Genomic DNA, 23,797 nt, shown 5'->3' with positions numbered 1-23,797 from the left:
TAATAATAATGATAACATGTGTGTGCGGATATGGGCCGGTTGGGTACTATAGTACCCATACCCGCACCCATACCCTCTATTTTTTGCGGGTAATTATCTATACTTAACCTCATACCCATTTAGCGGTTTTTTACCCTACCCATAGTGGATATTTTGTGCGAGTACCCTATGATTTTGAGACCCATTGTCATCCATAGATTTAGATTTTGGCAAAGATGGATAGCTTCCTATAATGACATTGAATTGTCTAAAGGTGGAGAGCTTCGAGTTGCTACCCACGTGAGTATGGAGACGGGTACATGTAATTTTTAAAAACGCGGGTATGGAGATGGTACTATAGTACCTACCCATTGTCATCCCTACTTAGTTGGAATAAACACAATAATGTTATACTTTATGATATATCTTACACAATCCTGATTTGTGCTACTATCACATTAATTTTTTTTAAGATTAATATGTTGATAATTCCTTATATCTATGATTTGTGTTATCGTCTTCATATTTACAAAGAATGTGAAACGAGTTCCTCTTGGTCTCAATCGGGCTTAGAAGAAAAGTCTTTATGTCCACTTTACTCATCAATTCTGACTTTTCTATTTCATTCGTTGTTTAATATATTTTTAATAATCAAAATATTAATTAATGTATCAAATACAATATACATATTTCCCGTGCAACGCGCGGGTAAAAACCACTAGTAATTAATTATAAGAAAAAGTTTATGTGAAATTTGGGTATTATTAATAAGTTTTTTTTGAAAGTAGGGTATTATTAATAAGTTGATTCAAACATATGGTATTTATATATTGTAAAAGTGTTTAGATCAATTGATTGAAGTATTCACAAATTTGAGGAATGTCTATGTTTTTTTTTTATAAGCAGAGGAATGTCTATGTTCCTATAATGATGGAGACACTATTATAATCAATTATTAGTAGTATTACTCTTTGTAGTTTTAAATTCATTGTGATGAATATGTTTGGTAGTTGGCTTCATTAGTTATGAGCTTGAGTAATTTGCTCCTCATCATTTTCAAATTAATTAAAAGAGTTCTACTATTTTACTCAGGGTGGCAACATATATTCCAATGTTTGATCATTGAAAAAAAAAACGTTAGTCACACTTCTAGCAATTTTTTAACCAAATGATCAAATATAGTTAGGTGACCAATATTGAGTCGTATGTATTTTAAAAAACAACGCTCTTCATTTTCAACCATCGTTTCTTTTTCCAGATAGAATAATTAAAAGTGTAATGTATTTGTCAAAACCTTTTAGAAAAAATGTTGCAATTTTTCTAGCATTTAATTTGGGTTATAATGTGTATGTAGTGGACCGCAACACGGATGATAAAAACTTGTGTAAATTTATACTTAATATTATTTTTCTATTTTAATCTGGCGTTTAGAGCTTTTCATATATAAATCAAACCCAGAGTATAGTACATATATTTGCAGCAAGAAAATAAAATGAACTTACTTGATTTATGAAAGTTTATTAATAAGTGGAATACACATTTGTTTTTTCTCACAAGAAACGTGATCTTTTGTTATGTTAGATTGTAAGCCATTCAAAGTGGTAATTAACAGAATGTCATCAGAACCATGAAGCATATACTGGCATTAATTTTGATCCTCTGGCGAAATCAGACAATTGTTCCACGCACATTTTCCATGTCTTTCATTTTTTAATCCTTTTTGATAATGATAGCTAGTGCATAAAAGCACCATCAACCAACGCCTAACAATCACATACAAGACTAATTCTGTGGCATTATCCATCTCAATATACATATAGTTCATTCTTTCTCAATAGTACACTTAAAATGAAACATAGTTATAGATAGATAGGGAGGAAGTTTCGTGCGGGTGAAAGAGAAGTACTAATTAATGGATTGGGAGATTGGAAAGTAGTGTAAAATTACGTCTGCTGAAAAAATAGGGGAAGTGATTATGACACGCATGTAAAGCCAGTGGGTTGTAAACAAAAGGGATTTCATTTTCAATCTTTTGGATTTTTAGGGTGTGACTTATTTTCGTGGCATGTGGCAGTCCACCACATTCTTTCATTTTGTCATACAGGCTTCTAAAATTGTCGTATCTAGGGGGTGAGATGAGGGACTAGCTCTTTGTAGCTATTTGTTGCTTTGCATATTTGACTCTGAGGACTCGTACAAAGCTAGTAATCTTCTTGATGTTGAATTCAGGAGTTTTAACAAATGACTGAAAAATTCAAAAGTATCCTATTAAAATTAAGGAAAATTATTTGTAGATGTTAGTCAACAATGTTTGTCTTTCACACGATCCTATATATTGATCTGATAAGATTTTAAACTTGTGTTCGTCCTTAGATCCGAAGAAACCAGATGAAGTCTGAATTTAATAAATACTGTCTAATGGGTCAAGATTGACTCAAGATAAATTGAATGTCTATTTGAAATTCTAGAAAAATATTAGAAATAGCTACCATTATGTGAATATACTAATTTTCAATCCTATGTATTAATATATTAATAAAATTATAAAAAACCTACATAGTTATTAGATCACTTGTACTGAATTTTGTACGGTACCAAGTTTCACTGTAATTATATAATAAAATACATTTCTACTACAATATTATTTCACCATACATACAAGATTACTGGAGGCTTGAAGTTACTATGATACGAAATAGAAAAATATATGTATGATGCTAATATAAGAAATTCAAATCCTCTATGCATGGTTCTTGCATACGCAATTCCTCTATTCAAGATCCATGTTTTGAAGCAAATGGCTAACTAGGTGCATTCGTGGAATGGGTATTGATGAGTTGTGCACGTCTTTTACACGACTCTAAATGTTGATTGAACTCATTCCTAGACCCAAAGAAACTTAATGAGGAGTAAATTTATTGGACTTCGAACAAGACGAGATAATGGACTGGACCATGACCCTCACATCTGCATGGTATAAATATCCAACAAACACGCATAGTCTAAAAGGAAAGAAGAAAGAAATGTAGTAGATGTAATATATAATATATGTGATAAGAAAATATAGTGGTAAATGAGGTGTCTTTTTTTTTGGTACATGTAAATGAGGTGCCTAACTCTATTATAAGCTTAATTTGTGTTTATAAATTCACTATTTTTTTTTTCAAATTAGGGAAATATAATTCAAAAAAAAAGCTACTAGAAGTTGTTTTTCAGAAAACAAAAGTGATTATGTAAATTTTTATTGGGTTAATCTATCTTCTTTTTTTTTTTTGGTCAATAGTTAATCTATCTTCTTGAAGTCAAATGTTGGGCAAGCTTTGAAACAATAGCCCACATCTCAATATCAGGCCCAGAAAGCCCAAATCTTACAGCCCAGATCTAAAAACTGGACAAAAAAAAAAAAAAAAAAAAAATCTCTATATTATTAGGTATAGATATTTATATTTATAAACAAAACAAAAATATGATTACCTAGAAACTTCACAAAGTCAAGGTAGTGTGCACTACGCGTAGAAGAAATATAAACCCTAAATCACACACTACAGAGAGAGAGAGACACAGACACTCTCTCAAACACACACAACACAGTGTGATATTAGCTGGCAAAGCCGTGTTCTTCTTCTCCTCCTCCTCGCCTATCGATCTACGAGGGGGGCTTCCCAGCCCTCTCTCTCTCACTCTGCTCCGATCAAGGTAACCCTAATTCACTTTCACTCTCTTAATTCTGTCCTTCTAATCGTCGAGATTTCAATTTTCGGTCCCTTTGTAATTCGATTTGAATGCGTTGAAATTACTATTTCGTTTTCAATTTCAAGTTCTGCTTTACTCTCTTCATTTTTCTGATGTGGATAAGATTTTGCTTTCGGTTCATGCTGCACTTTGCTCTATTTATCGCTCTGTTGGATTCATGCATTGAAATTACTTCACGGAATTAATTACCCTAGTCTGGATGCAATCCTGTTCAATTCTAGATTCGGAAAAAGTTATTTAATTATTGGAATTTTTTACTCTATGAGCTTCTAATTTCACTTTCATGCCCTAAATCATTGTTAATTTTGGGTTTCTTAGAGTGTTAATTTTGGAATATTTGTGTGAAAAAACAAGTGGTTCAATTGTTATTTCTGGTGATCCTGATCTGCATATGTTATATTTGCCGAGAGATTGCTGGGAGATTTGGTCTTTTTTGATATATTTATTTGGGCTGAGCAGGTGATCGGTCGGTCTTGACATGGAAGCATAGCTTGTATGTTGCCTTGTCTCGAAGGAGTTTGAGTTTTTTGGTTTTTTGAGAACTTGGAAGTGTAGAGATTATATCGTGCACTCCGTGCTTCTATATCGTCACCATGATTGCCACAGAAACTATTGTGCCTACCAGAAAATTGAAGATCAAGTTCTCTACCAAAAGGATAGAGGTTGATCCTGGGCAGAAGTGTGAGTTTGGGCAGAGAGGGTTGCAGACTGATGAAAATGGGCGCTGTAACTCAGCTGAAAAGTTGTTCAAGCCAGATTCCATCAAAAGGGGACCACCCGAGGGTTTTGAGGGCCAAAAGGAGAAAAGACAGAAGATTGATCGGAAAGGGTCTACGCAGTGTGCTGCAATCCTAAAGTGTTTAATGTCCTATCCGTATAGCTGGGTGTTTAACAAGCCTGTGGATCCTGTGGCTTTGAACATTCCAGATTACTTTGCAATCATAGCTAAACCCATGGATTTAGGCACAATTAGTTCCAAGCTGAAGAAAAATGTTTATTCTTGCGTAGAGGAGTTTGCAGCTGATGTCAGGTTGACCTTTTCAAATGCCATGACATATAATCCTCCACATAATGATGTTCATATGATGGCAAAGGAGCTCAACCAAATATTTGACAGTAAATGGAAAGACATGGATAAAAAATGGAAGTGTGAGGATGAACTTGGGAAAAGCGTGACTGGAACAATTAAGGAAACTGCGAGAAAAAGTTGCAATGTGATGCACCCCCGGCAAAAAGATACATTCCCCAAAAAGTCACAAGTATCTGAACACAAAAGAGTTCTTAAGATTAGTTCATTGGCAGCAAGAGATGCTAAAGTAAGTGTTGTTTTCTGTGAGAGAGAAAAGCCTTATTGTAATATGCACCTATACAGTATATATACTGGAATTGATGAAATAAAATTGCTGCTTCTGCCAACTTTGTTCTCCATGGTCACTTTATTTTTCGCATACATCTTTTGTTTCTTTTATGTATTTTTGAAAGATGTCATTATTTTGGCATTGTTTTGCTCATAGGTGGAGGTACCTAAATTATCACAGGTTCATTGCAAATCGATTGAGAAGGACTTAATCAAAGGTATGATGCATTAACAAACATAATATGGGTTTATGGTTCTGGACTCAAAACTATTTTCTGCATATTCCATAGGTATCAATGGTGACCATGATGAAGAACAGGTGAACAGCCTTTGGCTCTTTAAAGGCCTGTCCTTCATTGTGTCTTGTCACATGCAAGTGTGCTATATTTTGTGGCATCACATGCTGTTATGCATTCCTAGCAATTTTTCTCAATGTCATCAGCTCGCTTTTTACATTCTGGTTGCTCCTGTTTAGTGTATCACTCTTGTTGCCCAATGAACTTATATATGCGCGTTATAACTTTTGAAGGATCTGAAGAAAGGGACCGGATTGCACCTGGTGCTGTTGCTTTCAAACAGGTGTTAACAATAATACTATCATTATAATTAGCTTAATTGGCATTAAGATTTAGCAATTCCTTTTGCTTGCGAATCTGAAAAGAAATCTTATATCTAATTCCAGAAACGTCAGATTAAATCTACATCACCTTTGGAGAGGAAATCTGATCCTGATTCAGATGGTGAGAATATATGATTTGTGATATATTATGTTCTACCCGCCGTTACTTTAATGCTGATTTGGTAAACGTGATGTCGATATTAAATGAAGGAGCAGTAAGTTCCTTGGATAGTGAACATGTATATCCTGGTTCTCAGCATGCAACTCCTGCTACTGATGCCTCTTCTGGTGAAGGTAAACTTCTCCGTGTTTCTCTGCCTCAACTAACTACTGGTACTTTTTGCACCTTGAGTTGGTATGGTACTAATTGCTATGTTTGGGTTTTTTATGTTTTAGTATGGAGCACCCCTGATTTTCCTGTACAGCTGTCACCTAAAAAGGCTCTTCGTGCTGCTATGCTTAAAAGCCGCTTTGCAGATACCATCTTAAAAGCACAACAAAAGACACTTCTAGAACATGTAAGGCTTAAGTGAAGGGTGTCTGATTTACTGTGCTTTCTCCTCTTTCCTTATTTAATGGGTATTTTTTTAATTCAGTGTGTTCCTAATTTATTTTTCATTGCTCTGTTTAGGGTGATAAAGGTGATCCACTGAAAATGCAGCTTGAAAAGGAGAGATTGGAAAGGATTCAGCGTGAAGGTGAATATTATCTCTATTTTTCATCTGCAAGCTTGTTTTTACTGTTGAATGCTCCTGTGTAACATTATTTGTCTCTTCCATTTTTCCAATATACTCAACCTTTGTATAGGATCATGCTTAATGTAATTTTTTTGTTTAATCTTTGTTAAAATGTGCCATGCACTGTGTACCAACTACCAAAGACTCTCTTGGAGCACCTGATTAAACTGTTGTTTTTTTATTTGGAATATTTGAAGTATTGTATGACTGTGGATTGGTAGGAATTGAGATGAGAACTGGTGGTATATTGACGGAGTTTTCTCCCTAATAGTCTTAGCTTCTCGTTTTCAAGTACTTATGCTTTATTATACTTTGAAGTGATTTGCTGGGTAATGTGAACTGTAACTTAATTTTGATTACAACTGTTCATGGCATGCTGCATAACAGAGCGAGCTAGAATTGAAGCTCAAATCAAAACTGCTGAAGCTGCTGCAAGAGCGAGGGCCGAGGAAGAATTGAGGCAACAAAGAGAAAAGGAAAGAGAAGCTGCACGTGCTGCAATAGAAGAGGTTTCTTTTTCTTGTTTTGTGTATTTCTGTAAATTCAATTTGGTATGTTTTGCGAAACGAATATTCACTGTCATGTCTTATTTTGTAGATGAAAAGAACTGTTGAGATTGAACATAATTTGGAGATTGTGAAAGAACTGGAAACTTTGAGTGGGTGTACACTTTCTTATAAGGCGCTCGGAGGTAGAAATGACTACAAAGTTGCATTGGAGACCTTGGATAAGCTTCAGTTTGAGAACCCATTGGAGCAGCTTGGTTTATTTATCAAGGATGAGTTGGCAGATGAAGATGAGGAGGTTATAAATGGAACCGTGGAAGAAGGGGAAATATTGTAGTTTATCTCTTAGACAAGGAAATAGACAAAGACTGTAAATACATATTGCTGTGGAGAGTCTTTAGATAATATTTGCCCTTCTACATTCTTGTCTGCCCTACTAATGGATATATGTAAAAGAAATTCAACTGGAAATTTGACTCATGAAATTTTGTTCATGATTTGGAGTGTCCTCTGAATGTAGATGAATTGACTAGTGTCTTTAAGATAAAGTGGACGTGTAGTGGTGCTTCTGAAATGTAAAAGATCATGTGAAAACCCTGTTTTATTAACTACCGTTATTTGTACATGTTGCATTGGTATGAAGCTTAAGCACTGTTAAATTAAAAGCTGCGAATTTTGCAACTTTGCATGTGGTTTTTGTCTTAAGTTGCATTAAGAATCATTTTATTAGGAAAACTATAAACTACAAGCAGCCTAGATTTTCCTAGAAGCTGATTACATATCATATTAAGCAGCTTATTTCAATTTTAGCCTGAATGACGATTTCACATTCAACACACGACTCATGACTAAAATTTCTCAACTTTAAAGTCAATTGTGAAAATTGAAGTAAAATGTAAGTAACGGGGGAATTATTTGCTGTCCAGCATTGACCAAGCAAGATTAGCATTTGGATCATCTTCTACTTTTTTGACCAAAACAATTATCAACTAATCCAGAAACTACTCAGAATTTCTCCCCCTCCTCCCAGAATCACACAATGCAGAAAAATTTCTAAACATGCAAGTAATATTTGGTCACAATGTAGAAGCAATCAGCAAAATCACCAAAATATTGATGAACATCTTCAATTTAGTCTAGAAGCAATAGCAAAATCCCTATAATATTTGATGAAAGAAACATATTCTAGTTAAAAACATTATCCGTACACATCTGGAAATATTACTGAAAACGATAAGGCTTATAACGCAGCTCAGCTACATGGTCAATGTTCGCCATCATCTATCATGCAACTTGATCTGAACAAGAAATGTGTCGCATCTTGGACTGAAAGATCGCTATACATTGTATTTATTTTTAGCAGCTCTGTCAAGCTTCTTTGCATCATCCTGGGGAAAAAACAAGATATGAAACAACAGTTAGCACCACTTTCAATCTTGTGTGATGCAACTACAAAACCACAAAAGATTGTTCTACTCACATGAAATATAAAGCCAATGCTGTCATTATAATCAAGAAACTCCTTCCACTGTTTCCCGATGCTCACCTGCAATAAGGAATTTCAGTTTAGATGTTCCTCAAGTTGTCAGAATAGTTATTGTGGATATTAAATCACAGTCACAACAACACACCCTCAACCCTAGACACCAAACTATGATATATATCATGGAGTTTTGCTGCTACTAATACTCTCTGTAATAAGAGAAAGCCAGCTGAGACAAATTCAATAGCAAATTAAATAGAATTGTCACAAGATATGGTATAACCAACACATTCCTCAATATTTCTGACATAGAGTTCAGGGTTTTGTTTCATTCACACCATAGTTTCCCTTCCATCTCATTTTCACTCACCTTTTTTTCCTGCCAAATCACAAATCATATATTTTACTTCTCTCGCTTCTCTTCCTATATCTCAGTAGGTGTGGGAGGGAAATTGGTGTCAAAGCATCTCTTTATCCTAGAGTTAAAACTCCCTCCTAGTAGCAGCAGCACAATAGACAGTAACAGAAAAAATGGAAACAAATGCAACGAAAATGTGAAAATAGATCATCCAAATGCAACAGAAAAATGTGAAAACTTCTCATTAGCACCATCTAGTTCCTTCTCTGTTCTTGGCATGTCAAATCATGACATTATGTTCAACAAAATAAATAGTAACATGAATGTCGTAATAGAGAAACCAAAGAACTACAACTCCCACCCTCCCTCTTCCCCAAATCAAGAATAGATTGTTACCTGAGCAGCTTCATTTGCTGCATTCTTAGTCCAAATAGAAATTTTCTCCTGCGCTCTTCTAACATTCACCACTGCTCCACAAATTTCATCTCCATGATCAAATTGTTCTCCAATCATTGCCAACAACTAAAGAAAACAAAAAAAAGCCATGATCATCAATTTTATCACAAAAGAACAAGCCAAATCAATCAATCAATGCCCTCAATGTTTTGACATCAAAGATTCTAAACCATACCGTATACAACCAACTGGTATCAGATTTCCCCTTTGGAAATGCCATAGTCCATTTCCCCCCATTAGCACAAATGGGATCCTCCCACTTCGGCTCAATCTTCTGCTTGAAACAATGAAAATCTGCTCCAATAGCCAACTTGCTAGGATGATGAACGTTATTGTAAAGACTGAATGAACAAAAACGAAAACAAAAAAAAAATTGCAGTCAGTTGAATCACCAAGAAAACAGAAATGAACATGAAAGAATCAAAATTGAAATGACCCAGAAGGGGGAAAGACGATAGAAAAGGGAAAAGAATGAAGCTTGACCTCCAAAACTCCTCGACGGTGGAGAAAGTGTAGATGGGTCGGATAGCGCTACCCCAAGCGGCTTGTTTGCTCTTGTTGGAAGGGTTGTCGAACCAGAAGGTCCAAGAATTCTCGAGGGGATGATGGGGTTGGTTGACAAGGGCGGCGGAGGAGGGTTTGGAAGTGGCGGAGGAGTCATCATCGTCGATGATCTCTCCTTCCTCGAGGTCGGCGTTGTCAGGAGCCTTAGGGTTGGTGGTGATTTGGTCGTCGGTGATGGTGGATTTTGGGGTATCTTCCACAGCCATGGTTTCGTTTCTCTTGGAATTTCCTTTCTTCTCTGTGTGTTCTCAACTCTTGTTGCAAATGGTGTGAGAGTGTGAGGGGTGGATTTCACTGAATCGGCGTTTTAAATCCCTATAATCACTTGTGGGCTGGGTCACACTCACAAGCCTTGGATGTCAAGGTCCATCCCTATAATCTATGACCTATTGCCCTAATCAATTGATATTATTTGACATTTATTTTTTACTAAACTCCTCAAAGCTAATTTTTAATTTGTAAGAATAGAGTTCAAAATCTTTCAATTTGGACTCTATAAGCTGCAAGTCCAATGGCTTGAGATACTATAGATAGCTCTCGGTTAATATCAAAATTCAACACAAATAAGTTATATGTTAGCATTACCTTGAGAGCTACGCCAATGAGTTGATTAGAAGTCGTTTGAATCTGATTGGTGTTTAACTATCGTAGATGTTTGTTTTAGCTCCAAAAGCTATTGTTGGTTTTAATATGAAGAAGGGTCAAAATGTAGGGTTAGAGCTCTTGTGAAATCATCTCAACGGGTGAGTTGGTCGTTGTTGTGTTCAACTCGAAGCCTCTCCATGCATATTGAAGGAAATTAGGTTAAAGTGTTGCTTAGGGGGGTTTGGTATAATAAAGGAAGTGGAGGAATCGATTGTGGTTGGATGGAAAGGTGGGGAAACCTTGTCCATAAGGCACAATAAAATAGGTCAAAAGCTTCTTGATGAAAACCATGAGATTGAAGTTGATTCGGTCTCATAGCCATGATTGTAAGCAATCATCAATGGTTATGAATAAGAAATGAGAGAATCGGTTTTGGGAAGCATGATAAGCTACATGAAAGCACCAATTTGGGAGGATGAGTCGAATCAATACGCTAAAGTCGAACTAGATGAACAATTCACCGCAATTACTAAAGGTTATCAATATGAAAAAATGAGAGATCAAATTGCTCAATTTTCTTCCTCCCTTTCCATTTCTATTTTCTTACATTATATTAGGTAACTAATCCCTTAAAATAGCATCATCCTAGCATTGAGAATATTCTAGAACTAGAAAATAATATACTATAACTTCAAACAAAACTCAACATCAAATTGGGTTTCTTTAATTTTCATTTAGGCCTTCTTTTGACCTTGATACAACATTGCTATCAAATTGTTAACAATACATCGGCCTCCAATGAGAGCTTAAAATCCCTCAACCAAATTGAACCATTTCTTAGCGTAGGTTTAATGAGTCGATTCTATTTTTAAAAAATGTATTACTTTCACATATATTTGGTTCAAAAAAAGGGATGAGAGAAGATTTTAATAGAACAAATGAAAGAGATGAATTTTAATTAGACATTCAGTCTGGTTGAGAGAAAATGAGGGATTTTAAAAGTAACTTACTTCATATCTTTATTTTTACTTATTGTTTGGTTTGTTGTCTTCATGGCACAATATTATCATTATGGTCTTTGATGGTTATTTGCTAGCACTGTCTTACTCTGTCACAAAAAAAAAAAACAATCTATCTCTGTAGAGATGAAATTCAACAAGGAAAAACTGTTTTTAGTCAAACCAGGAACCTAAAGAAATTTGAAGCATCAAGTATTGATCTGCATCCACTTCCAAATGGAATAGAACCACAATAGATATTATCAGCAAGAAACAAAACAAACATACTCCCAAGCACATAAGAAGCAATTATAAGTGCCGAAGCTCTGTGCTTGGGAAGATCTGCATCCACTTCTGTGCTTGCATCAAAAAAATTCAAGTGCCTTAGTTTTTAGCATTCACGAAGCAAGTGCAATTAGACTCCAGGAATTGGATACCGAGTAGCAAGTGCTTCAACTTTCTTACGTAACTCTGTAACCTTGTCTTGCAAAGGAAATTCAGGAGATAAAACAAGGTTCATAAAATCTTGGAGCTTTGATCCTGAGGCCAAACTTTTGGCTTCAAGACTTATCTGCACACCCTCGTGAATTAAGTCTGCAATTAGTGCAAATTCTTTTTCACCAAGTCCTCTTGTTGTCATTGCAGGTGACCCGATGCGAATGCCACCTGGAACTAGGGCACTCTTATCACCTGTAGTGTTTAGCACATGTCAGTATAATGGGACAGAAGTATCACAAATGAATCGGCAAACTAAAAGATACACAACAAACATCAAGTCTCTCACCAGGCACTGAGTTCTTGTTGAGTGTTATAGAAGCCAGATCAAGAATTTTCTCTGTCCGAGCACCATCAATACCCTAAAGGATGTGATGCTGATTAATATGACATACAGCGAAGTACTAAAAAGGATCATACTTTTCAATATTGCAAAATCATATCATTTCATGTTATAAAATATGCTAGCAATTTACATTGGACTGCTAAGTTATGAGCAAACTTGGCCCTCCTACATTATTTTACAAGGGAAAGGACGAGGGGAAGAAATGAGGAAATTATGATTTTATTGTGACGCAAAAGAAAAAAAGAGAGCAAGAAGCTTACAGATGGCCTCAGATCAACAAGAACCAGGTGATTATCACTACCACCAGAAACCAGTTTATACCCCAGCTCGACTAACCGGTTAGCCAAAGCTCTACAGTTAGCAACCACCTGCAGGGTGGTAGTTTAATGAGTGTCATTATTAGCAAGTGCCATATGCCCAACTAAAACCAATGATGAGAAAGATATTACGTACCTGGTTTTGGTAAACTTTGAATTCTGGAGACTGGGCATGCTCCAAGCAAACCGCTAGTCCTCCGATTGTGTGGTTATGAGGACCCCCCTGGACAATTGTAAACTATATCAGTATCACAAACTAGGAAGATAAATGCATGTGACTCCATATATCCATAAAGGTAATGGGTGTTCTCAACCCGAATAGTTAAAACAGAACTAAATTATGAGAGGACATTCCTAATTTACCTGGAGACCGGGGAAAACAGCATTGTTAATGGCAGGCTCCAGATCAACCCCATGCACTGTATCCTTCTTGAAGAATATCATACCACCTCTAGGGCCTCTCAAAGACTGCAGGAAAATATCAAAGAAAAGTATTCACTTCACAGTTTCAAGTAAACAGCACTAGGTTTTTACAAAACAAAAACAAAAAGATCTAAATTCCTCTTCTTTCATTTTAAGGGAAAAAATACAAAGAGCAACCTAGAAATGTCTCAAGGCAAACCTTGTGGGTTGTGGTGGTCACGATGTCACAGAAATCAAAGGGATTAGCAAGCACAGATGCAGCAACAAGTCCACTTATGTGAGCCATATCCATCATAAGGAAAGCTCCTACTTGATCTGCAATCTTCCCATGCACATAAGATGCAATTAGCCTTAACCCGAGAAAAATATCACATATGAAGTAGAGAGACATTAGATCACAAGGATAAGGTTCCAGAAAAATGCACAAGTACAGAACATACTTTTCTCATGCGAGGATAGTCAATGTCTCGAGGATAAGCACTAGCACCAGCAATTATGAGTTTTGGTCGGAAGAGAATAGCAGTTTTCTCCAGCATATCATAATCAATAAAACCTGTTGTGAATCCAATGTGGGTTTTAAAAAATTGTTATCCCTAGTTATTCCAGGAATGAGCCAATATATCTGAAAAAAATTAATGACAAAATAAAAGAACCTGTTGATTCATCAAGTCGATAAGGCATAGATTCAAAATAAATTGATGTGGCTGATACACGTCTTTTAGGCGTCATAAATCCATGAGACAAATGGCCCCCATGAGGCAAGTCCAAACCCTGGTACCATAATATCATTTACATTAGAACAGACACATAATGGACTTACATTTCAGAATGCTCAAAATCATGTCGGTGGAAAATAGTTTACCATTATTCGATCATGAGGTTTAAGTAATGCAGTGTACACTGCAAAGTTAGCTGGAGAACCAGATAATGGTTGAACATTAACACCCCACTTATTACCATCTACATGAAATGCAGCCAGTGCCCTTTCTTGACATTTGATTTCAAGCTCATCAATGAACTCATTGCCACCATAGTACCTAACATGCATCATGAGATTTGAATCAACAAAATTACCAAAGCAGAAAAGGAAGGAAGCCTTCTGTAAAATTATCATCGTCTGAGAAGAAGTATAAGAAGAACTTACCTTTTACCAGGAAGTCCTTCTGAGTACTTGTTTGTGAGGCATGAACCAACTGCTTCCATCACTGCTCTAGATGTAAAATTTTCAGAAGCAATAAGCTCAAGACTTTTAAATTGACGGTCTTTTTCCTTGCCGATAATTGCATAAACCTCAGGATCAACTTCACTCAAGCCAGAGTCCAGGATTCTACTACCGTCACCTGACATAATAGAACATACATTAAAATATTTGAATACTGAATTCAGGTATATATTGATACAAAAATATAAGAATGTTGATCAGGACGAAGATATTGAACACCAAACCAGAGAACATATTAGAGAAATAAATATTACCATGAAATGGATACTTTATTACCATAAGTCAAATATAAAGTTGTTGACATTGTCAATTGTTATACTTATATTACTTAGAATGGTACATTACAGTTACCTTTAATTTCAGGCACGGAGATAGACAAAGATGATGCTTTGCATGGCTTGACATTGCAGAACTTGACTTGAGGTATAAAGCCATTGCTGCCATACCCTATTGCAGGGAAACTCTGCCCCTTGGTCCAAGCAGGTTGTTGCATAGAACCCATCATTGCAACTCCAGTACAGGCTTGCATCCTTGTCATACAAATATACAAGTCAGTTTACACACCCTCCTTACACATGGTTCACAATCCATTATTATAAAATAAAATTAAGATGACATGTTACTAAATAATTGAGATAATACATCAAATATTGTTACTCTTTGCTGGTCACAGAATGAAAAAAAACTCATACAGCATACACTAGTAAATTTTTTACTCAGCTAAAACTTGAAAGACCTTGAAATCAATTCAAGGGTATGCAAAAATGGGAAAGCAGCAAAACCATTAAGAAGCAGGGAGTAGAACCTGAAGCAGCGAGGGACGAGCACAAGACGAGGCAGGGGCGCTGCACGTCCTCACGGCGAGAACAGGGACGACGGCAGCCGGTGACGGTGGGAACGGGTGGCGGCGCGAGAGCGGCGGAAGCTAGCAACTTGTGTGTTTGGGTTTGGCTGAATGAAGGTTGAAACGCTAGATAATAAATAGCCATTTAACCTTTTTTATTTTTTTAAATATTAAATAAATTCAAGTTACTATAAATAACTTTTTAATCTCTTTTGTATCAAAAAACTTTTTAATGTCTTTGCCCTGGGGAGTCAGTCATTGGCAATCAGTTTGAATATTTGATGGAATGAAAAATACTAAAATAGGTTAGTGGGTGATCGGTAAGTACATGGTTAATCGATCATAGACATGAGAGATAATCCGGACCTGTGGTGGTGGTTGGAGTCGAACCCAACCAAATCTTTAAAAATAGTAATAATCAAAGAGTGTTGCAACTAAGTAGGTGCCGGTCATAATAGTAAAAGGTAGTCGTTTGAACTTTTAACGCTTAATGCGAAAATTTGATTTCCTAGAAATCACGAATACGTTTAATATTAAAAAAAGGGTTGCATGCATGCTTCCCCTATTTCTTTACTCTTAAAAAAGGATTATTTAACTATTTAAAGATATAAGTAAAATCTAAACCTTTACAGGAAATTTGAGATGTAGATTAACCTTGATTAAAAGCTAGAAAGATAAGAAGATGAGATGAAAACAATACCAATAATTAATTAGAATTTACATTTTATTGTTAATTTATAATTTATAGCACAAAATATGTGTAAAAGAACAAATATATCACTTGTTAAAACCTTAGAGTGTCTAACTGCTGAATCAAATGATTGTCACAACACAAGGAATTAATTTTAGGCAGCCAAGCTAGAGAAAGTTAAATTTCATCCTCACAAAATATTCCTTTCTTTTTCTTATAGTCAATGATATCGATTGCATTCTTCTTCTTCACCATTTAAACGGTATATAACCTCATACAACTTTCACCCGCAACAGCCGAATTAGATTCATTCGCTTCTTTGAGAAAAGCCATTCAGCATATCACTACTCACCAAAAGAAAATCTTAGATGTGACCCTTTTCAGTTTTCATGGCTATGAGATTCTTACATTGGCAAAGAGAAACTAATTGATAACACTTAAGTGTTTCTAATTTTTTAGATATATAGGCATAATGACAGAATTGATGCTCATCATTCTGATCAACCAGGTGTAGCTGCCACATAATTTCGTGTGGAATGTACATATATTTCAGGTCCAAAACACTTCATTACACATATTATAGCTATCCATGTAAATATATAAGTTGGACAGGTAAAAATAATATATATTAACCTTCTAGAAGTTTTGGAAATAGAATTATTACAACAGCTAGAAAAAGTTGGACAGGTAAATATATATTAGTTATAGTATCCTTCCAGAAGGTAAACAAGAATTCTTTTTCTTTCATACTTTAATTTGCCAAAATTAGTAGTTCAATACGCAAAAGCATGCATGTAAATAGCATCTATATATGTGTCACCTCACACCATAGTCCTGCAATTAATTGTCTACGTGAAGAGAGTTAGGCTGCACCTTGGCCATCTACCAATAACACCTTAGCCATGGCACAGACAACCGACCCAGATGATCATGAAGGACATGTCAAGCCCAAAGTTGATGAAAAAGTTTCCTTTTTCAAGCTTTTCACCTTTGCGGACAATCTTGACAGGACTTTGATGATCATTGGTGTCATTTGTGCCATGGCTAACGGGTGGTCACAGCCTCTCATGACTCTCATTTTTGGGAAGCTAATCAACACTTTTGGCACCACTGATCCTTCCCACATTGTCGATGAAGTTTATAAGGTATAACAACATCAAAATCCATTTGGTTTCTTGAATTATGAAATTAATGTCTAATCTGTGTTTGTTATATATTCACTATTTCATTAACATAGATTGTGTTAATTTGCAAACTAACTTTCATGTCACTGGCATTTCAAACTCCAGGTTGTATGGTTGTTTGTTTACCTGGCTATTGGGACTGGAATAGTATCATTTCTACGTAAGATGACACTTTTCTATTCCTCTTTGCTTCTTATTTGTTTGTTTCAGCTTTTCAAGATATATAATTGCAGCATTGTGATAGTAAGGTAATTTTTTGTTCATGCTGCAGAGGTATCATGTTGGATGGTGACTGGAGAAAGACAAGCCGCACGGATCCGTGGCTTGTACTTGAAAACAATACTAAAACAGGACATTGCCTTCTTTGACACTGAAACCTCATCCGGAGAGGTGATTGGAAGAATGTCTGGTGACACCATTCTCATTCAAGATGCCATGGGAGAAAAGGTATGCTCCTTTCTTGTATATTGTAGTTGAGACCAGGTATCGACTGCTGACAGCAGTGACTAATCCAATGATTATATATAGTCATGCTCCTTTCTTGTATGGAAAGTGATAAGTATCAACTTGTTTTATATATACTCATGATATTTTATCCTCCCATTCTTTCTATTACATGTATGTTTATGATTTCTAGCTCTCTGATTTAAATAGAACTGAGAAGGATTTTGACAAAAGAAAAGTAAGAAAAGACAAAGATAATGAGCTGACATGAGGTTAATTAATGGCAGGTTGGAAAGTTTATACAACTTGCTTCAACCTTTATTGGTGGCTTCGTGATTGCCTTTACAAAAGGGTGGCAACTCTGTCTAGTTTTGCTTGCATGCATTCCTTGTATTGTCATTGTTGGTGGAATTATGTCAATGATGATGGCAAAAATGTCAAGCCGTGGGCAAGCTGCTTATACAGAAGCTGGAACTGTTGTAGAGCAAACAGTTGGAGCAATTAGAACAGTAAGACACACAAATCAATTATAGATAAATTAATTAGCTTGTGTTGCTTTTATATTTAAGCATAGTCATTGATTTCATTATGATGTTTAACCAGGTTGCCTCTTTTACTGGTGAGAAAAAAGCAATTGAGAAGTATCATAACAAGTTAAGAATTGCTTATAAAACTACGGTTCATCAAGGGTTGGCCTCAGGGTTAGGAATGGGAGTGCTTTTGATGATTATCTTTAGCACCTATGCACTTTCTATGTGGTATGGTTGCAAACTTATTATAGAGAAGGGATACAATGGTGGAGATGTCTTCAATATTATCATATCAATTAATACTGGTGGAATGTAAGTGAGACAACATGTGATTGTATTTTAGTCCTTAGAGCTTGTTTATGTTTATGTGTCAAACTTGACTTACTATTTATACTGTTAAACTAGGTCACTTGGTCAAACAACCCCATGTCTCAATGCATTTGCATCAGGCCAAGCAGCAGCATATAAGATGTTTGAGACAATTAAGAGAAAGCCTAAAATTGATGCTTATGACACCAATGGTGTTGTCTTGGAAGACATCAAGGGAGATATTGAGCTCAAAGATGTTTACTTCAGATACCCAGCAAGGCCAGAAGTGCAGATTTTTGCAGGATTTTCGTTCTATATTCCAAGTGGCACAACTGCTGCTTTAGTGGGTCAGAGTGGCAGTGGGAAATCAACTATAATTAGTTTATTAGAAAGATTCTATGATCCTGAGGCTGGAGAAATACTTATAGATGGTGTGAATTTGAAGAGTTTTCAAGTTAGATGGATAAGAGAACAGATTGGGCTCGTTGGTCAAGAACCTGTCCTGTTCACAGCTAGCATCAAAGAGAACATAGCATATGGTAAGGATGGTGCAACAGATGAGGAGATAACAACAGCTATAACACTTGCCAATGCCAAAAATTTCATTGATAAACTGCCTCAGGTATAAAATTTGACACTCTTCACTTATACAAATGATTCCAACTTTTAGTTTTTTTTTTAAAGATTGTCTGAAACTAATAAAAATGTACAATTATGTTTTCAGGGCATTGACACTATGCTTGGAGGACATGGAACTCAAATTTCTGGAGGGCAAAAGCAAAGAATCGCGATCGCGAGGGCAATTTTGAAAAACCCGAGAATCCTTCTTCTTGATGAAGCAACAAGTGCACTGGATGCTGAGTCTGAACGTGTTGTTCAAGAAGCATTAGAAAAAGTCATGACAAAAAGGACTACTGTAGTTGTCGCGCATCGCTTGACAACTATTAGAAATGCTGACACCATTGCAGTGGTTCATCAGGGAAAAATTGTGGAAAAAGGTTAGACATTGAACTACCTGTTTTAGCTCTTTTAATCAATGCTAGTTCTGCTACATATATGAAAAACTCTACTTTTTCTCATTACATACTAAAGTCAAATGTATTCAATTTGGTATTTTCTTACTTTGTATATAGGAACTCATGATGAGTTAATCAAGGATCCTGAGGGTGCTTATTCTCAGCTCATTCGTCTACAAGAAGGAGCTAAGAAGGAAGAAGGAAGTCGTAATTCTGAAGCAGACAAGTCCAAGAACAGTTTTAGTTTAGAAAGTCACATGGCTAGATCTTCCACCCAAAGAACATCATTTGCAAGATCAATTAGCCAAGCTTCTTCAAGCAGTAGAGACTCTCTTTCACTTAGCTTTCCTCTTCCTTATCAAATTTCTGTACATGATTCTGTAGAAGGGGCTAACGGTGATCACAAAAGTAGCGAACTTGATACTGTGAAGCGTCAAAAGGTTTCTATTAAACGCTTGGCCAAGTTGAACAAGCCTGAGGTTCCTATCTTACTACTTGGATCCATTGCTGCAGCAGCACATGGTGTTATACTCCCTATATTTGGCCTCTTGCTTTCATCAGCTATTAATACATTCTATGAACCTCCAGAACAACTTAGAAAAGATTCTGAGTATTGGTCACTTCTATTTTTGGGTTTGGGTGTTGCTACTCTGGCGGCTATACCAATCCAGAACTACTTATTTGGGATTGCTGGTGGAAAGCTCATAGAAAGGATCCGGTCATTGACATTTAAGAAGGTGGTGCACCAAGAAATCAGTTGGTTTGATCATCCTTCAAATTCAAGGTATGTTATTATGAAATTTACAATCATGAACCAATTATCTCAAAAGCTTAGGATATTGGATAAATAACACATGAATGGTTTATATTAGGCAAGAACTCATTAGGCTTTAAGCGGGGACAATGAACAAGCCCACCTGTCATGAGCTGAAACTCAACATTTTTAGAATAATGGGGTAACAAGAATCCAACTCTAGATTTATAGAGACTCTGATACCATGTTATGAACCAATTATCTCAAAATCTTAAGTTATAGGGTAAATGACACTTGAATGTTTTTATATTATAATTCATTAATTCTAACATTTACTTCCAATCATGAAAGATAAAATAAAGACACATTTATTGTTATTTGTTAATTACTTCAAGTCATGCAACTCAAATGAATGAATATCCTTGCAGTGGTGCAGTCAGTGCAAGGTTAGCTACTGATGCTTCAACAGTGAGAACTCTTGTTGGTGACACCTTGGCCCTCATTGTGCAAAACATAGCAACAGTCGCAGCAGGTATAATTATAGCATTCTCTGCTAATTGGAGGCTCTCTTTGGTAATTCTGGCCTTGTCACCTTTGATCCTTATGCAAGGGTTCTGTCAGATGAGGTTTCTTAAAGGATTCAGTTCAGATGCCAAGGTTAGCCTTACTTTCTGTTTTTTTAAGTGCATTCCATCAAACAATGGAATTACACAGTCTGTAAATCATGAGAATCTTCTGTGTCTTCTATATAGGAGAAATATGAAGAGGCAAGTCAGGTGGCAAATGATGCTGTTGGTAGCATCAGAACTGTTGCATCATTTTGCGCAGAACCAAAGGTCATGGATCTGTACCAGAAGAAATGTTCAGAGCCAACAAAACAAGGTGTTAGGTCGGGGCTTATTAGTGGTGCAGGATTAGGTTTCTCATTTTTTGCTCTATACTGCACAAATGCTGTCTGTTTCTACGTAGGATCTTATCTAGTGCAAAACGGGAAGGCCACATTTGGAGAGGTTTTCAAGGTACATACATAACTTTGTTTTCAAGGATCTTATTTGATGTTTCTTCTGAACTTAGTTCTTACAATAAGTTTTGTGCAGGTTTTCTTTTCTTTGACAATTACAGCAGTTGGTGTTTCCCAAACTAGTGCCTTGGCGCCAGACACTAACAAGGCCAAAGATTCCACAGCTTCAATATTTGAAATTCTTGACAGCAAACCAAAGATAGACTCTAGCAGTGATGAGGGCATGACACTAGAAACTGTAAAAGGTGAAATTGAACTTCAACAAGTCAGCTTTAGTTACCCAACAAGGCCTAATATTCAAATTTTCAGAGATTTGTGTCTAAGCATTCCCGCTGGAAAGGTAATCATAACTTAAGTATTCTAAATCAATTCTGGAATGACTCCCAAACATGGTATTATTTGAGAATATGTGATGTGAAGTCATTGATTACATTGCTGATATATATCTTTGTAGACTGTTGCATTGGTTGGAGAAAGTGGTAGTGGTAAATCAACAGTTATCAGCCTCCTAGAGAGATTTTATAATCCTGATTCTGGAAGTGTATTACTTGATGGGGTGGATATAAAAAAGTTCAAATTAAGCTGGTTGAGGAAACAAATGGGTTTGGTTGGTCAAGATCCTATTCTTTTCAACGAAAGCATTCGGGCTAACATTGCTTATGGCAACGAGGGAGGTGCTTCAGAGGAAGAGATAATTTCAGCAGCACAAGCAGCCAATGCACACAAGTTCATAAGTTCTCTTCCAAATGGTTATGACACACCAGTTGGAGAAAGAGGGACACAGTTGTCTGGAGGGCAAAAGCAGCGAATTGCCATTGCAAGAGCCATTCTGAAAGACCCTAGAATCCTTTTGCTAGATGAGGCAACAAGTGCACTTGATGCGGAATCGGAGCGTGTAGTTCAAGAGGCTCTAGACAGGGTGAGAGTGAGTAGAACTACAGTTGTGGTAGCTCACCGTTTGGCAACAATAAAAGGTGCTGATGTAATAGCAGTAGTGAAGAATGGGGTGATTGCTGAGAAGGGAGGACATGATGTATTGATGGGGATTTATGGTGGAGTTTATGCTTCATTGGTAGCTCTCCATAGTAATGCATCATAGTAAGAAAAAGAAGATGTTAGTATTATGTACATCATTGAGATTATTTTGTAAACTAGTGTACAAAATCAATATAAACACAATGTTGGTATACTAGGAACGTATCTTTTGTTTAATAAGAAATGATGATGTACTAATATGGATGTTAATGCCTCTAGTAGGGAACACATATATAAAAGGTTATAGATAGGATCTTGTTCACATGTTCATCAAATTTGATAATATTTCATCTGAACAGTAGGGAAAAAAACAAATTCCTATTAAGTTTTTCAATTTTTCAAACCAACAATGTTGATTGATGAGCACCATAGATGAGAACTGCATTACAATTTTCACTCAGTCATCACACGTTACATGATTCTGAGGCCGAGGCCAGAGAGCACATGAACTTGTAAAGAGAAGCATGGAAGAGAGATTAGTGTGATTATCCACATGTCATTTGATCTTATAAAATAATGGCAAAACACTTTCTTCCATATTTGTTCAGTATTAAATTTTTAGAGACATTCCCATAGTTTATAAACTATAAAAAACTATCAATGCTCAGATAAGTTAAAAAGAAAAACCTCCCCAAGGTAAATTCACATGCATCCCCTAGAGTTTTGGCTCGCCATTTGCCAAGAACCCACAACTTCTGCTCTCTTCCAAAACGAAACTAGTAGTGAACATAAAAAAAGTGTCACAGAAAGATAACAATACTTTTATAAAATTGATTTAATCTTAACCTCTAAACCTAACTGCAAGTGAATGGAATGACTTCAAAGAGGTAGTGGTAATATGGATAATTACCTTACTATTAAAACATATTATCACCAAATGAATTGAAAATAATTTCTATTAAAGCACAACATAAAACATGTGCTTTAATATACTAAAAAAATTAGTGTACATTTCATTACATTTATCATATTCTTAATTATCTACTATTGAATAATTTTTATTTATATTACATATATTATTGTTACAAATAATAGATACATAACTTAAAACAAACCCGTGCGTTACCCGTGCAACGCACGGGTTTAATTTCTAGTCAATTTGTATTTGCTAGCTTGGAAGTTTCTGGTTTCTAGAGTTATTACCCAACCAACATTTCCCACATGTATACAAACAAATAGCTGCAACCGCCATTAATCAATCTCTTACAAAAATGTAAGGTAAGACCGTCTGGATTAGATTTATAAAGTGGATTCAGTCATCCTGGACTTCGCGTATAGCGAGAGCTTTATGGCACAGGATTTGTCATTCAAATATGTTTGTACTTATGTAACCATATTTAGGTAGAAGATATATATGTTTTGGAGAACCTTGGGGATTTTACACCATGAAGCATATGTTTATTGTTTTAAAGTGATTAATTTCATGTTTCAGGATGGAAGGAGAGTGCATGTTTGTTGGGAACGGTGCGAGACGATGAACATAAAGGAGGCAAAGATTTAACGTGGTTCGGCCTGAATGCCTACGTCCACGGAGGAGAAACACTGTATTCTCATTAATACAAAGATTACAATCACTCAACTCTCTATCTGGCCTCACACACACACTCAGAGCTCTCATACAATTGCTGTCACAACCTCACCACACTCTAGTACCCAGAGGCACTCTTTGGTGCTCTCTCGCTGGTACCCGGAGCTCAGCTCCCTCCTGGAACTGGCACCCTTTGGTGCACAACACTTGCACACTCTGGTGCACTAAACTTGCACACTTTCC

The 23,797-nt window shown here is 36.1% G+C and overlaps 4 protein-coding genes across 5 annotated transcripts; 2 read left to right on the top strand and 2 right to left on the bottom strand.

Annotated features, from left to right (window-relative positions):
- Window positions 1-3,485: 3,485 nt before the first annotated feature.
- On the top strand, window positions 3,486-7,576 carry LOC130726801 (transcription factor GTE10-like). Of its 2 annotated transcripts, none has more exons than XM_057578107.1 (10): window positions 3,486-3,675; window positions 4,192-5,048; window positions 5,247-5,307; window positions 5,619-5,668; window positions 5,772-5,829; window positions 5,925-6,002; window positions 6,105-6,226; window positions 6,340-6,406; window positions 6,833-6,954; window positions 7,043-7,576. In XM_057578107.1, exons 2-10 carry the CDS (start codon window positions 4,326-4,328, stop codon window positions 7,286-7,288), a joined length of 1,527 nt encoding a protein of 508 aa, XP_057434090.1. In that variant the 5' UTR covers window positions 3,486-3,675; window positions 4,192-4,325; the 3' UTR covers window positions 7,289-7,576. The 2 variants fall into 2 exon arrangements, with proteins under 2 accessions (XP_057434090.1, XP_057434089.1); XM_057578106.1 differs by having other exon boundaries at window positions 5,919-6,002.
- Window positions 7,577-7,991: 415 nt separating this feature from the next.
- LOC130726802 (eukaryotic translation initiation factor 4E-1-like) lies at window positions 7,992-10,107 on the bottom strand. Its single transcript, XM_057578108.1, has 5 exons — window positions 9,732-10,107; window positions 9,424-9,589; window positions 9,189-9,314; window positions 8,432-8,497; window positions 7,992-8,339 (listed from the first exon to the last, which is right to left on the bottom strand). The coding sequence occupies exons 1-5, from the start codon at window positions 10,016-10,018 to the stop codon at window positions 8,289-8,291; spliced, it is 696 nt and encodes a 231-aa protein (XP_057434091.1). The 5' UTR covers window positions 10,019-10,107; the 3' UTR covers window positions 7,992-8,288.
- A 1,441-nt stretch (window positions 10,108-11,548) lies between these two features.
- Window positions 11,549-15,164, bottom strand: LOC130726800 (serine hydroxymethyltransferase 3, chloroplastic). The gene is made up of 12 exons (XM_057578105.1): window positions 15,004-15,164; window positions 14,550-14,728; window positions 14,121-14,316; window positions 13,839-14,013; window positions 13,630-13,747; window positions 13,417-13,529; window positions 13,176-13,298; window positions 12,917-13,021; window positions 12,690-12,776; window positions 12,497-12,604; window positions 12,180-12,252; window positions 11,549-12,085 (listed from the first exon to the last, which is right to left on the bottom strand). Exons 2-12 carry the CDS (start codon window positions 14,725-14,727, stop codon window positions 11,811-11,813), a joined length of 1,551 nt encoding a protein of 516 aa, XP_057434088.1. The 5' UTR covers window position 14,728; window positions 15,004-15,164; the 3' UTR covers window positions 11,549-11,810.
- Window positions 15,165-16,567: 1,403 nt separating this feature from the next.
- Window positions 16,568-22,310, top strand: LOC130726799 (ABC transporter B family member 9-like). Its single transcript, XM_057578104.1, has 12 exons — window positions 16,568-16,878; window positions 17,023-17,077; window positions 17,189-17,364; window positions 17,649-17,870; window positions 17,965-18,203; window positions 18,297-18,822; window positions 18,925-19,198; window positions 19,334-20,000; window positions 20,399-20,627; window positions 20,723-20,989; window positions 21,068-21,331; window positions 21,446-22,310. The coding sequence occupies exons 1-12, from the start codon at window positions 16,636-16,638 to the stop codon at window positions 22,088-22,090; spliced, it is 3,807 nt and encodes a 1,268-aa protein (XP_057434087.1). The 5' UTR covers window positions 16,568-16,635; the 3' UTR covers window positions 22,091-22,310.
- The last annotated feature ends 1,487 nt before the right edge of the window (window positions 22,311-23,797 follow it).

The sequence above is a fragment of the Lotus japonicus genome, chromosome 6 (assembly GCF_012489685.1).
Source record: "Lotus japonicus ecotype B-129 chromosome 6, LjGifu_v1.2".
NCBI lineage: Eukaryota > Viridiplantae > Streptophyta > Magnoliopsida > Fabales > Fabaceae > Lotus > Lotus japonicus.
Note: the sequence above shows the minus strand (reverse complement) of the source record. Positions and strands in the feature narration are given on the sequence as shown.

Bases quoted from the DNA above. Each gene is read 5' to 3' on its own strand.
- LOC130726802 (XM_057578108.1), bottom strand. From the start codon at position 10,018: ATGGCTGTGGAAGATACCCCAAAATCCACCATCACCGACGACCAAATC. The intron at 9,315-9,423 runs GTATGGTTTAGA...TGTTTTCTTTAG, and splicing joins ATACCAGTTGGTTGTATACG to TTGTTGGCAATGATTGGAGA. The intron at 8,498-9,188 runs GTAACAATCTAT...TCCTTATTGCAG, and splicing joins CAGCAAATGAAGCTGCTCAG to GTGAGCATCGGGAAACAGTG.
- LOC130726799 (XM_057578104.1), top strand. From the start codon at position 16,636: ATGGCACAGACAACCGACCCAGATGATCATGAAGGACATGTCAAGCCC. The intron at 17,078-17,188 runs GTAAGATGACAC...TTCATGCTGCAG, and splicing joins TGGAATAGTATCATTTCTAC to AGGTATCATGTTGGATGGTG. The intron at 18,823-18,924 runs GTATAAAATTTG...TTATGTTTTCAG, and splicing joins TCATTGATAAACTGCCTCAG to GGCATTGACACTATGCTTGG.
- LOC130726800 (XM_057578105.1), bottom strand. From the start codon at position 14,727: ATGCAAGCCTGTACTGGAGTTGCAATGATGGGTTCTATGCAACAACCT. The intron at 13,530-13,629 runs GTTCTTTTATTT...GATTCACAACAG, and splicing joins TCGACTTGATGAATCAACAG to GTTTTATTGATTATGATATG. The intron at 12,086-12,179 runs GTGAGAGACTTG...TAAACACTACAG, and splicing joins CAACAAGAACTCAGTGCCTG to GTGATAAGAGTGCCCTAGTT.
- LOC130726801 (XM_057578106.1), top strand. From the start codon at position 4,326: ATGATTGCCACAGAAACTATTGTGCCTACCAGAAAATTGAAGATCAAG. The intron at 5,308-5,618 runs GTATGATGCATT...TAACTTTTGAAG, and splicing joins TGAGAAGGACTTAATCAAAG to GATCTGAAGAAAGGGACCGG. The intron at 6,003-6,104 runs GTAAACTTCTCC...TTTATGTTTTAG, and splicing joins TGATGCCTCTTCTGGTGAAG to TATGGAGCACCCCTGATTTT.